At 41.3% G+C, this 15,122-nt stretch overlaps 1 protein-coding gene across 1 annotated transcript; it reads right to left on the bottom strand.

Moving 5' to 3' along the window:
- Nucleotides 1–8,655: 8,655 nt before the first annotated feature.
- On the bottom strand, nt 8,656–9,546 carry LOC119246098 (peroxiredoxin-1-like). Its single transcript, XM_037512333.2, is given in 2 exon segments — nt 8,656–9,088; nt 9,091–9,546. Coding segments are annotated over 2 exon segments (585 nt in total). The 5' UTR covers nt 9,503–9,546; the 3' UTR covers nt 8,656–8,915.
- Nucleotides 9,547–15,122: the final 5,576 nt, after the last annotated feature.

The raw sequence follows: 15,122 nt of genomic DNA, 5'->3' as shown, positions 1-15,122 counted from the left end.
AAAAGTAAGACCTGTCTTAGGAAACAGCAAGCCTATTTCTTGCTATGATTAGTGTAAATTAAATCTGGTCACAAAGAGGTATCTGTGTCTACCCTTATTGCTGCACATTCACAATATCCAAGAGGCAGAAACCTAAATGTCTGCTGACAGACAAATGGACAAAGGAAATGTGGCATATACCTATATAATAGAATATTATTCAACCTTGCAAAAGAAATAAATTCTGCCATTTGTGACAACATGGATGAACCTAGAAGACATTATGCTAAGTGAAATAAGCCAGATCCAGGAAGACAAATACTACTATGTGTTTTCATTTCTATGTGGCAGGTACAAGAAAGCAAGTCTTTCTTTCCATCTTGTGAGAGTCACAAATGATAGACTCTTAAAGATTCTAATCCCAGGAACATTTTGAGGATGTTCACAAAGCATCAAATATCAGGACTTCAAATACTTCTGATAAATTAATGAAACCAGAATGCCAGCAGACTGATGGGATGCTAATGCCGTGAAGGCTTTATGTAAGCAAACCAAATGCTAAGACTATAAATATCTCAACATTAGAAATCCAAACAGCAAGCTAGGCTTTAAGCAATAGCCAATCAAATATTTCTATTCTTCTACTTCTGCACTTTTTCAGCAGAAGTCTTACCCTGGCTTCTGTCTGCAGAGTCCTCCTACCACTTCCAGTTTCAGTGCTACCCTGCTCAAATGGATCTTTGCTCAAATAAACTCTTAAATTTTGTATTATGCCTCAATTTGTCTTTTAAAGCACATCTTCACATGTGCTCATAGTTCATTTGTCCGGTTTAATTGTACAGTCTTGGCCATTTGTCACAATGCCAGTGAGCTCCCATTCTGAGCTTGTTAATGAAGCTGCTGTTTCCTCTCGGGCTTTCTGCGTTCTCTGATCCTGGCCATCTCCTCGGTGTCTGGCAAACATCCCCAGTCCTTCCATGCAAGCTGCCAGTGTTTGCTGTATCTTCCCCCACAAATAAGATTTTCAAGGCCTTTGGTTATTTAATCCACTTACCCCTGAATACCTTTTTTAGGTAATGAGACTGAATACATTCCTCCCCAAAGTAGGATAGAAGGAGATACTGCTTTCCAAATTTATGATGGAATTCTTTGGTCTACGCTTTTCTAATAATTTTTTAAAATCCATCTCCCAGTTAAGACTTCAACATAATTTTCGGTCTACTAATAACTTCAGTTGCATTTCTAATCCCTGGGTTCATTCTTCTAGTTCAAAAGTTATGTATGAAAGCATTTTTCTGGATAGATTAGCTTCAGTTCTTAGAGAGTATCATATTATTAGTATCATGTCATTAGTCTTGATTTTTTAATTTTCAATTAAAAAACTATTTTTAATAAGAATATGACTAAAGCTTTGCATAAGTGAAAAATCAAAAGGCACTTTTCAAAAAGTAAAATCTTTCAGAACAACACCATTAGAAATCATCTTGTTTGGAGAGTGCCAAACTAAATCTATTTAAATACCAAATTCCTACAGATCAGTTTTTAAAAACAGGATAAAAGGCATTATAATTAACCTTTTGCTTAGACACAGCATCAAAATAACAAAGTGCTTTGCAATTTACATAGTCTTCAATTTCTTTGTCAGAGGAAAGATGCTCTCAAGTGTATCAGCTCTAAGAGTGGTAATTCTATTTCTGGTAATTTAAACTATAAAAATTCATATAATTTTAGAATCTTTAGGCAATGTCAAGTAATCAATAAAAGAAATTTTGCAGAGACTATTACTGTTAGTGGGTAGAATGAGAGGCACCCCGAGATCCCCAAACTTGCAGGCTCTAAATGGGTTCTGCCATCTGCTGCATAAAGACAAAGCATAGTGTAAGTGTGTGAGACCTTTAATAGAAAAGAACTTTAAGCAAAGAAAGAATAATAATTTCCCAATTAAATACCCAAAGTTACCCTGCCCTCGTGGGTAAATGCCCAACCAAACAGGGTTGGCCCAAAGCAGGGCCACTGAAGCCCAAAAGTTTGCCACAAGTCTAAGGCAACATCCAGCAAAAGCAACAGGGAAAGGGCAAAAACAACCAAGCAAATCTGGAAGGAAAGAAACAAAATCAAAGTACAGGTCAAGATAAGCTGCAAATGTCACCTCCCCCCATGTCTCACCCACATCTCTTCCAAGAGACTCCTTCCATGTCCCCCCAAATCCCTGGTGCAAGGCCATGTTTGAGAAGCAAGTGCCACTTCATGTCTCTGCTTCATGTGCCTCCTTCAAGTATTCGCGACTAAGTCCTCTCTCCCAAATCCTTTTATTTTATTTTTTAAAGATTTATTTATTTATGCATATAAGAACTGGGGTACAGGCCAGAGGTGCAGGGGGTGAGAGGATTCACCAGAGACAGAGTGGGGAACAGAACAAGCAGACTGAGTGAAATACACTGCTGAGGGGAGTAGCGGGTGAGACAGGAGAAGTCTGCTGCTCCATGTGGGTAGCTCCCTGCTTGGCCAGGGATCAAACTCCTACTGCAGAGGCTGCAGATAGCTTCACACTGCTGTGCTTAAACTCTTGCACCACCAGGAAGGTCCCCAAGTCCTTTTTAGCTTCCCCCCACCACTCAATTCCACCCTTCTTTAGGTGGGGCAAGGAACATGGAACCTCCCCTTTCAGTGGAGATCATGCTGTTACATTATGTGTTATAGTGATTTCTTTATGAATAAGAAAGACTATGTAAGTAGAGTAGTAAATAAAACAACAAAAAACACTGGTTTGATTTAAACACACCTACCGCCCCCCACACACACACAACAAATAAACCAGCTCTTTGGCTCAATTTATCATGGTATGAGGCAGTTTTCTTTGGATATTCGAAGGTGATCATTCCCTTGCTGAAGATAATATACTTTCCTGACCATTTTGTAGCTCTCTGGAACTCAACCCATTCGCACATAATCATCTTGAACAATAACATGTGTGAAAGTGGTCAAATGGAGCAGGGGAAAGAGGCATGCCCCATTTAGCAGTGAATGGTCTTTAACTCAGGTGGGGGTCTCCCGTAATGGGGATAAACTGAGCACCAACTGAAGCGAAGTCAGGTGGGGAAAGGAAGTCTCACCACAGGCTGCCCTGAGAGTCAGCATGACAGATGTCTTTGTAAGTTCTCTTCTGATCACTTTGGTTTTCATGCAAAAAAAAAAGGTACTCACTTCACAGCCTGGGAGACATAAAGGAAGTCCTGAACCCTATTTCTCCAGAAAGGGACAGATACCCTAACTCTAAACTGTGAGTGAACTTCAAAGGAGCTACTTTCAGGAACTGCTGTGGTTTCTCTCTTTGCCTCCTCTTTCCCTCTTTAGGCCCCTGATGCTCACCATGGCAACCTCCCACCCCCAACAAACATCAAGACTTCCCCTAAGCACTAATCAGCAGTGGAATCTTCTAGGAAATTTAGCAAAACAGGACAAAGCACTCTTCTCCTTAAACTTACAAACCTGATTTGGTGTATGTTGCATCTCTGGTGTGGTGAACTGGATCTGATTTTTCTGTCAACCAAGGAGCTTCCAACAATGCTTTAGTTCATGTTTTTTCACCTATAAACTGATTACACAATGACATTGGTCTAAAACACAAATGAATTTTTCTGTCAGTTTAAACTGACAAGCGTACAACTCTACTCCCTTTGGCACTGGAAAAATGGGCTGTTTTCCAGGTCCCACGTGAGGTTTTTGGTTTTACTCTGAATAGGAACTTTTTCCTGGAGCTAATGCAGGAGAAGTGGCTTTTGCCAGAGCAAGGCCTTCTGGAATCATTGGTCTTCTCCTGAAACGGCCTATTCCACATGCTATATTGTTGAGTGAGATAGGAGAAACAAGATCAGAGAAACTAATAAATACTCATGATTTCGTAAGCTCTGTAGGGTAAGGTAAAAACTATCAGGCTTTAAAAAAAAAAAAAAAAGTATCAGGCTTTTTTGCCCTCCCACCATCATGATAGAAGACGGAATCCTGCGGTCCTAAACACATGTCTGATGGCAGGCACCTGGAGTAGGGTGTGGGCCTAGATAGATGGGATTCATCTAGGCTGAGACTGGGCTTTTAAGGACGCTGTCACAGGGACACCAGCAGAAGCAGAGAAGGAGAAACAAAATGAATGGAAGAGAAGAGAAGCAGAACCATGAGAGCAGCAGAGACCACCAGAGAGTCCAGAAAGAGTGAAGACTTGCTGGGGGCTGGGACGCCTGCCAGCCTCCCGGCCCCCGAGCACCCTGTAGAGGCAGGACAGGCCACAGTGCAGGTTTTCTGATCCCATGCAGACCGGGTAAAGGAGGAGTCAGAGTCCTCAGTAGTTTTGCAGGTTTTTTTATTGGGGTTCACCAGGTATATGGCAGGCAGGGGTGCTGGCTGGGGGTGGCTGGGAGGCCTGCCAGCCAGTCTGGAGGCCCCCAGCAAGTCTTCACTCTATCTGGGCTCTCTAGCGTTCGTTCTGCTGCTTCTCGGCTTCTCTTTCAGCTTCTGCTTCGGCTTCTGCTGCTGCTGCTGGCGTCCCCGTGATGCCGCCCTTAAAAAAGCACAGTCTTAGCTCAGCTGAATCCCATCTACCTATGCCCACACCCTACTCCAGGTGCCCGCCATCAGGCATGCATTCAGGACAAAGATCCATCATCTATCCTGATGGCGGAAGGGCAGAAAAGCCTGATATTTTCTTTACCCTACACACCCCTACCTGCCATGTACCCGGTAAATCCCAATAAAAGCCTGCAAAAGCCACTGAGGGCTCCAGGATTCTGACTCCTCCTTTACCCCTGTCTGCTGGGATCATTAGAAAACCTGCTCTGTGACCCATCCTGCCCTACAAGCTCCAAGAGGATATGAGGAAAACTTAATCTATCAGGGACCACCAGAGAAACAGAGGCAATAGGGATTGTATATAAACATGAAGACATTTATTACAGGATACTGACTCATGATTACGGAGACTGACAAGCCCAAGACATACAGGATGAGACAGGAAGTTGGGGACCCAGGTAAGGAAAAATGTCAGGCTTTTCTGCCCTCCCGCCATCAGGATAGATGAGGGAACCCTGCGGTCCTGAATGCATGCCTGATGGCGGGCACCTGGAGTAGGGTGTGGGCATAGGTAGATGGGATTCACCTGGGCTGAGACCGGGCTTATAAGGGCGGCATCACAGGGACGCCAACAGCAGCCGAAAAAGAAGCCGAGAAAGAAGCAGCAGAAGCCAAGCAGAGAAACAGAAAGAAGGACGGAGAGCCCAGAAAGAGGGAAGACTTGCTGGGGGCTGGGAGGCCTGCCAGCCTCCCGGCCCCCCAGCACCCCTGCCTGCCGTGTACCTGGTAATCTAAATAAAAAACCTGCAAAAGCCACTGAGGGGGCCTCCCCGGTGGCGCAGCGGTTGAGCTCTGGGTTGCGAAGCTGCCCGCAGCCTCTGCAGCGCCAGTTCAATCCCCGACTGCTCCCCGGCCACCGGAGGAGGGTCCCACATGGCGCACAGACCTCTCCTGCCGCCCGCTGCTCCCCTCAGCAGTGTACCTTGTCAGCCTGCCTGCTCTGCTCCCCGCTCTGGCTCTGGTGAATTCTCTCACCCTCCCGCGCTTCTGACTGTACCCAGTGCTTGTATAAATAAATAAAATAAATCTTTAAAAAAAAAAAAGCCACTGAGGACTGTGACTCCTCCTTTTCCTGGTCTACTGGATCAAAAAACCTGCATTGTGTCCTGACCGTACACCAGGAGAGTAGATGGTATAGTCTGAGGCCTGTGACCAAGGAGAACTGATATTTCAGTTTGAATCTGAAGGCAGAAAAAAGCTGATGTCCCAGTTTTAATGGCAGAAGGAAATCTCTCTTACTTAAAGGACGCTGAGCATTTTTGTTCTGTTCAGACCTTCAACTTCAGGCCACAATAGGGAGATAGCAATACGTTTTATTTACTCTACTGATTCAAATGAAATCTCATCCAGAAACACTCTCCCAGACAGATCCAGAATCATTATTGACAAAATATCTAGGGATAATATGACCCATCATGTTGACACGTTGTAGGGGCGGGAAGAGTCACAATGCAGGTTTTCTGGTCCAGCTGACCGGGTAAAGGAGGAGTCAGAGTCCTCAGTGGCTTTTTGCAGGCTTTTATTGGGATTTACCCAGTACACAGCAGGCAGGGTGCTGGCAGGCCTCCCAGCCCCCAGCAAGTCTTCACTCTATCTGATCTCTCCGGCCTTCTCTGCTTCTCTCTCAGCTTCTGCTGCTTCTTTCTCAGCTTCTCTTTTGGCTTCTCCTGGCGTCCCCGTGACACCGCCCTTCAAAGCCCAGTCTTAGCCCAGGTGAATCCCATCTACCTATGCCCACACCCTATTCCAGGTGCCCGCCATCAGGCATGTATTCAGGACCGCAAGGATCCATCATCTATCCTGATGGCGGGAGGGCAGAAAAGCCTGACATTTTTCCTTACTCTACATAAGTAAACTTAACCACCACACAAATAAGTTAAGTCACACTCCCAAATTAACTATTTGATGAAGGTTATAGAGCCAGAGGATAGCCCTTTTCATCCAAAAACTAATGCCACTTCACTCGGAATGTTTTCAGAAAGTTAAGAGATCTGATAAGAAATACTGGAATTTCTATAACATTTTTGTACAATCTAGATTATACCTTATGAAATTTTGTGCAGCTGAGATGTATTGAGATTATTAATGTTCTTTTTTTTTTTTTTTTTTAGTTTACTTGTGAATTCTCTTTACATTGTCCCTGACATTGAGAAACTTGTAAACTTTCTTCATGAAGAGCCAAACAGTTTACCTATTTGCTGTTATCTAAGAATAAAGATTCAGGATAAAGATATAGTGAAGTCTCAAGTAACTGGGAACTTTATTAAATAACATTTTCCAGCACTGCTTTTGAGAGAAACAAAATAGTTGAAGCACAAATCCAAAGACTGTCAAAATGCCAGCACCTGAGAGGATAGCTGTAGTTGATCTCTTCTGCAGATACTGACATGGATTCTTTCTCAACTGAATAATGAGAATTAATTCTGAAGTGATGGCTCTGAATTCCTACCAGCTCTTTAATCATTGTCAAAAGAAAACAAAACAAACCCAAATGAGTAACCACAATAAACCCTCAATTATCTACCAATTACTGTACCTTCACCAGACAGAAATTTAGAAATATTTTATCAATAAATATTATACCCAAAAGGATTTAGGGATGGAGTTTGAATTTTATTTTTTTAATTTTTTTAAAGATTTATTTATTTATACAAGAACTGGGGTATACAGGCCAGAGACAGAGAGGGGAGAACAGGCAGACCAAAAACACTGCTGAGGGGAGCAGCGGGCGAGACAGGAGAGGTCTGCCATGCCATGTGGGTATCTCCCTGGCCGGCTGGGAATTGAATCTACACTGCAGAGGCTGCAGACAGCTTCACAATGCTGCGTTAAACCATTTGCGCCACCAGGGAGGCCCTGCAGTTTGAATTTTAGATTCAGATAGGCCTCAAAGTTCTGAAATGTGATCATGCCCAAGAGTAGGACAAATTATTTGAAAGGGTCTTTGTGTTTTATTGGCTCTTAAAGGGCAAATTCTCAGCAGGTTTTTGATTGGTCCTCAAGTTGAGGAATAAAGGTGAATTTCCAAGAGGGGAAAGGACTCCCAGCACTGATAAAAGCAGAAATGTCCTTCCACGTCAAAGCTAGGCATTTCTTTTTATGTCCCAATTTTGGGCAGCATTCCAGATGGGAATATAAAGACAAGGTGCTTTTGAAAGGTGATTACAGAGCCCTAAGGTGTTTCGCTTGTCTCTGGGGCAAAATCCGATTTGTAGGAGAGAAGAGTGATTAGGTTGTCTCTGAGGTAAGCCCAAGTGTGAGAGCTCAAGAGCAGGAGCAAGGAGGTGGGGGTGAAAGGTTCCCTCACCATAGCAGTCCTTACAATTCCTACATGACCTTAGTAAAGAGGAAGTCTCCTGAAAACATAAGTGATTTCAAATCTTGGCAAGTAAGAATATAAATATATCTTATTTTGTTAACAGCTTTATTGAGGCAAAACTGACATACAATATGTTACATTTCTAATTCCTTGATGGCTAATGAACATATTGAGCATATTTCCTTATGCTGATTGACAATACATCTTTCCTGGTGATCTCTCTGTTCACATATTTTGTTCATTTTTAATTGGATTTTTGTTCCCTAGTTATTGGGGGTTCTTTATATATTCTAGATGCATACCTTAATCAGGAATAATGCAAATATATGTAAAAATATATTCTCTCTTTTCTCTTAAACAATGTCTTTCAAAGAGAAGTTTCTAATTTTTGTGAAGTCCAATTTTAAAATATTTCTTTTATGGATTGTGCTTTTGGTATTGAATTTTGGGGATTTTCTTTTTCTTTTCTTTTTGTTTTCTTTTTTTGGTATCCATGTGAGAATTTATTACCCTAGGTGAGCTTATTATCTATTTTTTTTAATTTTTCTTTGAGTTAATATTGATTTGATTTAAAAAATCTCTGTCTAATCCAAAATCACAAAGATTTTTTTTTCTATATTTCTTTCTAGAAGTTTTAGATTTTCTATTTATATCAAGGATCCATTTTGAGCTAATTTTCATATATGATACAAGTTATGGATCAACTCTGTTTTGTTTTTGTTTTTTATTTTTTCTCAGTTTAAGTTTAATAAAACTACAAAAGATCAAAAGTGATGACTCTACTATACACATCAGTTGGCCTACCCCACAGCACAACTAAGACCAATCTCTCCAAGGGAAGAAAGGCAGGCCCTCCCAACCCCTGTAGGAAAGACCTGTCCTGTCCCATACCATATCTGAGCTGAGTCTAAGGTGTGTTTTAAGCATGACAATAACAGGAAGTTTGGTTCTTAGGACTGCTCACTGCAGCCTGGCCCTAAAAATGGTCCAGGGCTCACTTCTGTTTAGAGAAATAGTCTTTGCTCTTCTGGACTACAGGCTTGATGGTATCACTACCAGGTTTCCAGCTGGCTGGACACACTTCACCATGTTTGTCAGTGAATTGGAAGGCCTGAACTAGTCTCAGAGTCTCATCCACAGAGCGGCCAACAGGGAGGTCATTTACAGGATACCCTTATCATCAATGATAAAAAGGCCCCTGAATGAGATGCCTTCATCAGCCTTTAAAACCCCACAGTCCTGAGCAATGGTGCGCTTGGGGTCTGACACCAAGGGAATGTTCATGGGTCCTAGTCCTCCTTGTTTCTTAGGTGTATTGATCCATGCCAAGTGACAGAAGTGAGAATCCACAGAAGCACCAATCACTTGGCAGTTGAGTTTCTTAAATTCTTCTGCTCTGTCACTGAAAGCAATGATCTCTGTGGGGCACACAAAGGTGAAATCAAGAGGGTACAAGAAGAACACAATGTATTTTCCTGTGTAGTCAAACAAGCTGACATCTTTGAATTGATCATCTGGCATTACAGATGTGGCTTTGAAGTTGGGGGCAGGGTGCCCAATTTTGGCATTTCCTGAAGACATCTTGCTATTAGCTTGCTGAGTTTATCCAATCTGTAAAATGGAACACGAATGCCTCCTTCAGTTTTCCAGTATGCTGACAGCGTCTATATCTTCACTTGTACTCATAAGGGTTGTGGTGAAGATCCAACAAAAGCATGGTTGTTAAGTTGAGCAGTGCCTGGCACGCATGTTCAGGCCGGGGCCCACAGTACAGATGGACCTTCCTGTTTCCTGGAGTCTGGAGACCCAAGGTTTTCCTTTCAGGCTCAATCTTTATACAATGGCTCCTCTCTGGGCCTCATTTTCCCTGACTAAATAACGGGGTGAGCTTAGGTAAGTTCTGGGGCAACCCGCCCCTACAGGAGAAAGTGGAGAGTGAGGTGAGGTTGTAAATCCGGCGGGAGAGGTGACCGAGAAGCAGCGAAACAGCACCCAGAACCCCGCCCTCCTCCCTCAGGAGGAGCCTGAGTGGAGGGGGCGGCCGGGAGCGGCCAGAGGCCTGTTTTTTTTTTTTTTGTCTTTGTGTGTGTGTGTGTGTGTGTGCAGAGGGATAACTGAAATTCAAGCACCATTTGTGGAAAAAACTATCACCAATAATTTGCCTTTGTGTTTTGTTGAAAATAAATATCATAAATATGCTGGTCTAGTTCTAAAATTTCCACTCTGTTCCCTTGGCCAATATATCTATCTTGACAGCACTACCAAAACATCTTGATTACTGTAATTTTATAATGTCTTGAAATTAAAGGGAATAAAACTGCTGAGAGAAAACTTGCTTTATTCCCAATTTTAGGGAGAAAAATTCACTGTTAACATTATAGTGTACTGGTAGCATATTTGCAGATCCTCTTTTTTTTTTTTTTTTAAGATTTATTTATACAAGCACTGGGTACAGTCAGAAGCATGGGAGGGTGAGAGAATTCACCAGAGCCAGAACAGAGAGCAGAACAGGCAGTCTGACGAGGTACATTGCTGAGGGGAGCAGTGGGCGGCAGGAGAGGTCTGCGCGCCTTGTGGGACCCGGAGCAGCATGGAATCGAACCGGCGCTGTAGAGGTTGCAGTCAGCTTCGCAGCCCAGCGCTTAACCGCTGCGCCACCAGGGGAGGCCCTGTAGGTCCTCTTTATCAAGCTAAATAAGGTTCCCTCGCTTTCACTGAGACTTCTTATTGTGAATGGATTATAATTTTTAGCAAATGATTTTTCTTCATTATTCTTTCACTATCAGATTGACTCTGGCGCTCAGATTGACTCTAATGCTCAGATTGACTCTAATGCTCAGATTGACTCTAGCATTAGTCAAATGCTAATCAACAGCAAAAAAATAATAGGAAAATCTCCAAACTCTTAGAAACTGAGTCACACACATCCAAGTAATCTATGAGTCAAAGAGGAAACCGAAAGGAAAATCAAAAGAGAAATTGAAGGAAACGAAAACCCACCCTATCCAAACTGGGGAGGGGTGCGGAGGGGGTGAGGAGAGGAGGACTAAGAGCTGAGAATGAAACTTATAGCACTAAATCCTTACATTAGAAAGGAGGAAAAGTCTCAAATCTGTAGCCTAAGTGCCTACCAAGCAAAGAAGATCAAAAGAAGCCAAAGCTGGGAGAAATAATAAAAGAAGAGCAGAAACCAATGAAATTGAAAACAGAAAAACCATCAAAGTCAATAAATAAAGAGTTTTTAAAAAATAAGATGGGCAAATCTTTAGGAAGACTTAAAAGTAAAAAAAAAAAAAGAAAGACAAACTAATTAAGAGTGAATATGTGGAACAAATCACTTGGTCCCACTACAGACCCTGTAGTCACCCATAGGGCTAATGCAGGAATGTTACAAGGAATTCTACATGCACAAAATTTATGTGAAATTATGCAAATGCTCAAAAAAACAATTTCAACTCATTCACTATAAAACAGATCCTATGAGTAGCCATATATTTATTAGGGAAATTGCATGTGTAATTTAAAATCTCCCCCCCCCAAAAAAATCTTCAGTCCCATATTTATTCACCAAAGAATAAACACTAATTCTAAGCAATCTCTTTCAGAAAATAGAAGAGGAGAGAACATTTTCCAATTCATTCTATGAAGCTATTATTACCCATAGTAAAACCCTATAAGAGAGTTCAAAAAAGAAAATTACAGACCAATATTCCTCATGAATATAACCACAAAAATCCTTAAAAATATTAATAAATAGAATTCAGTGATCTACAAAAAGAATTCCACACCATGACCAAGTAGGGTTTATTCCAAGGAAATAACGTTGGGTCTGTATTTCAAAAAGCAATCAATGTAATTCATACATCAGTGGACTGAAAAGAAATTATATGTGGATTATATTTCCATCACTAGCCAGAGGTACAACTCTCTTACCAACCTGGACAGGCTCTAGGAACATGTCAACATAGGCCCCTTAGGACTGGTTTTGGTCTCATTATTAAAATCTTAAGATATCATAAGTGGTCAAGGATTGGAGACTTGTAACACCTGTTTGCTCTATTGTAGTTTGAAATTACCATCTTATTTAGAGACTGAGTCCATTTTCCACTTTACTGGACATAGAAAGCAAAGCAAGGGAAAACAGGAAAACCAGCACCTTGTTAAGAGTTAATAAAAATAATGCACCAACTCATTAGTTGATAAGGCTTTCTCTTTTTTTTAAGATTTATTTATTCATAAAGAAGTGGGGTACAATCCATAGGTGTGGGGGGTCAGAGGATTCACCAGAGACATAGCGGGGAACAGAACAGGCAGATCTACTGAAATACACTGCTAAGGGGAGCAGCAGTTGAGTCAGGAGAGGTCTGCTGCGCCATGTGGGTAGCTCCCTGGCCGGGGATCAAACTCGCATTGCAGTGGCTGCAGATAGCTTCATAGGTTGCATCTTAACCCTCTGTGCCCCCAATAAGGCTTGCTTTCAAAAAAAATCTCAAAATACCATTCTTATCAAACTGCACAGTGACAGCTGTAAAGCAAACATGGTCAGCTCTTCAAAGCTGCCATCTCTCTGAACTGGTGAACTGTGCAGCTCTGAGAACCCTTACCCTTCATGGAAACTTACGCTTGTCCGTGGCTGTGGAAAACTCAGAGACTACCTAAAGCAAAGTAAGCCTCCACAGGGTTAATGTTAAAAGAGTTTATTATGAAACCCAGAAAAATATAACACATCTGAGAGATAGAGCAGTTTACTCATTTCCTATATAGACATATCATTAGAGGATCCTAAGAAATTGAAGCAAAACCAGCTAGACTCATTATTATCCATCTGCAGGACTGGAATCTACAGAATCCATTAGTCTCACACAGCCTGAGTGTGACAGGTTGAAATGACAAGAGTGGTAATTAAGCACACAGGAAGGTGAAGAATCTCGAACCAACTCTAGGTGTTACTTACACATAAATCCTCACCACCTCCCAATTCGTGCATCAGCCACTCCCTTCCTCCTTCCCTTTAGGGCTAATTCCAATTTGGCTTCTACTTCCTCCATCGAAGTAGACCTTGAGTGTGAAGACAACTTTATAAAAAGTTTATACTGCCTAAGGCAGGGGGACTGAGAAAGTCTTGTCTTGCCTTTTTCCTGGTTTCATCATTCAGGAACTAGTAGAAGGAACAATGCCGGTTACACAATTCTAAGACGATTCTTTAAGCCTCACTACCATCGACGTGAACATTGCCTTGAAGTTGTGCAGTACACAATATGCAGCCTGGAAGGCAGATTTTTTTTTTTAAAGATTTATTTGGTTATGTATACAAGAGCTGGGGTACAGGTCAGAAGTATGTGGGGGGGGCAGTGTGAGAGGATTCACCAGAGACAGAGTGGGGAGCAGATTGACTGAAATACACTGCCGAGGGGAGCAGCGGGCGAGTCAGGAGAGGTCTGCTGTGCCATGTGGGTAGCTCCCTGGCCAGAGATCGAACTCCTGCTGCCGTGGCTGCAGCTAGCTTCATAGGTTGCGTCTTAACCCCTGCGCCACCAGGGAGGCCTCTGGGAGGCAGATTTTTAAACTCTTCTTCAAATAGGGGGAAACAGATTAATAAGGCAATGAGAACTTTGGAAAAACAGAAGCAAATTCCAAAGATTCACTATAGTATTGCCCAAAATGGTTCTCAAACCATAATGCTAATTTACACCATCTTGTGCCAGGCACTTTATTAAGACTTTTACATATTTTACTTCATTTAATACTCCACTATGACATATTATTCTATCATTTCAACTTTATGGGTGATGAAACAGAAGCACTAATTTGTTACATAGCTTGCCCAAGTTCACCAAATACATTAGACTCTGAAGCTGAGTCGTGTTACCGATGTGTTCTATGTGGTCTCACCTAGGAGGGCAGACTTCAGAGAATGACCAGGAAATGATATCACAGTCCTGAGTCAGAAGCTAAAAGTTAATTTAGCTTTAGTAAACACTTTTAAATGAAAAGGTATGAAATAAAAAGAAATTCTGACTGTGGAGCTCCAAGCAATCATTTTGATAGAGAAGCATTGTTTAAAGTATGCCTGCTTACATAAGGAATATTCTGCTCATCTCATGGTTAAAAAAAAAAAGAGACAAAAGATAAAAAAAAGAAGTAGGTGCATGACCAGAATCAAATACAAGAAGTAACCAGGGACCTTCCAGGAGATTAAAGCATAATATGATCTGAGATATGGGAAGTCTCAGACAACTTTAAGGGTTTGGACAAATGTGAGAGAAGGAAAGAAAAATTTGAGCAATTGAAGCATGTGCAGTAATAATAATCAGTTTTTTTAAAGACTCTTTACAAATAAAAAGAGGAGACAAAAATGACTAAGATAAATAGAAGTCAGAGATTGATAATACTCCAGAAAGTAAACAAACACCTAGAAACTTTACATGAGTTTATGTTTTCTTCCTGTGACTATAAAGGAAATAGAATTGAGAACTAGCAGAAATTTCCACACAATTGTGCAAATGAAGGGGAGGTGTATGAATTAGGTGAATTAGGTGAATAACATTCTAATTTATTGAGAGGGATTAGGCTTTTCACACAAATATAGTAAGTGTACAGATATAGTAAGCATATCACAAAATACTGAATTCAAGAATAAAATATCAAAAAATAGTTTGCAAGTATCTTATAGTTTGTATAAAAATAAAAAGACACTACAAAAAAAAAAAAAGCTTGGCGTCAAAGGAGGACAAAGTCACAAAAATACTGTATTTTCCATTTTGACAATGTTGCTAATATTTTATTTACAGCAAAGAATATCACTTTTAAGATGAAACTAGAAAAACATGGGGAAAGTGATGAAAGGTAATACATTCCTGGCTCTAATGCACCTGTTCAAAGAATTCTGGTTACTGGAGCTGTCCTTTACCAGGCCTGAGAGCTCTGTCTTCGGTTCTGACCAACTCGCAATTTTATTCACTTGATGAGGATCTTCAAGAAATACTTCCTTACCACTGGGGCAAGCAAAATCGGCCATGCCTCATATTCCAAATGACAAAATATGCAACAAAAGAACTTCTAGATAGGCTAACTAGGTCAAAAGAAATAAAATATTTAGAAGAAATTTATATAAGTTCTTAAATTGACATTTAAAATAATCCAGTGTACAAATATTGAAAGAGATCCCTCCAGCAACCTGTGTGCTGCCTCCCACAGCACA

The sequence above is a fragment of the Talpa occidentalis genome, unplaced genomic scaffold (genome assembly GCF_014898055.3).
Source record: "Talpa occidentalis isolate TD23 unplaced genomic scaffold, MPIMG_talOcc4v2.1, whole genome shotgun sequence".
In the NCBI taxonomy this organism is placed as follows: Eukaryota; Metazoa; Chordata; class Mammalia; order Eulipotyphla; family Talpidae; genus Talpa; species Talpa occidentalis.
Note: the sequence above shows the minus strand (reverse complement) of the source record. Positions and strands in the feature narration are given on the sequence as shown.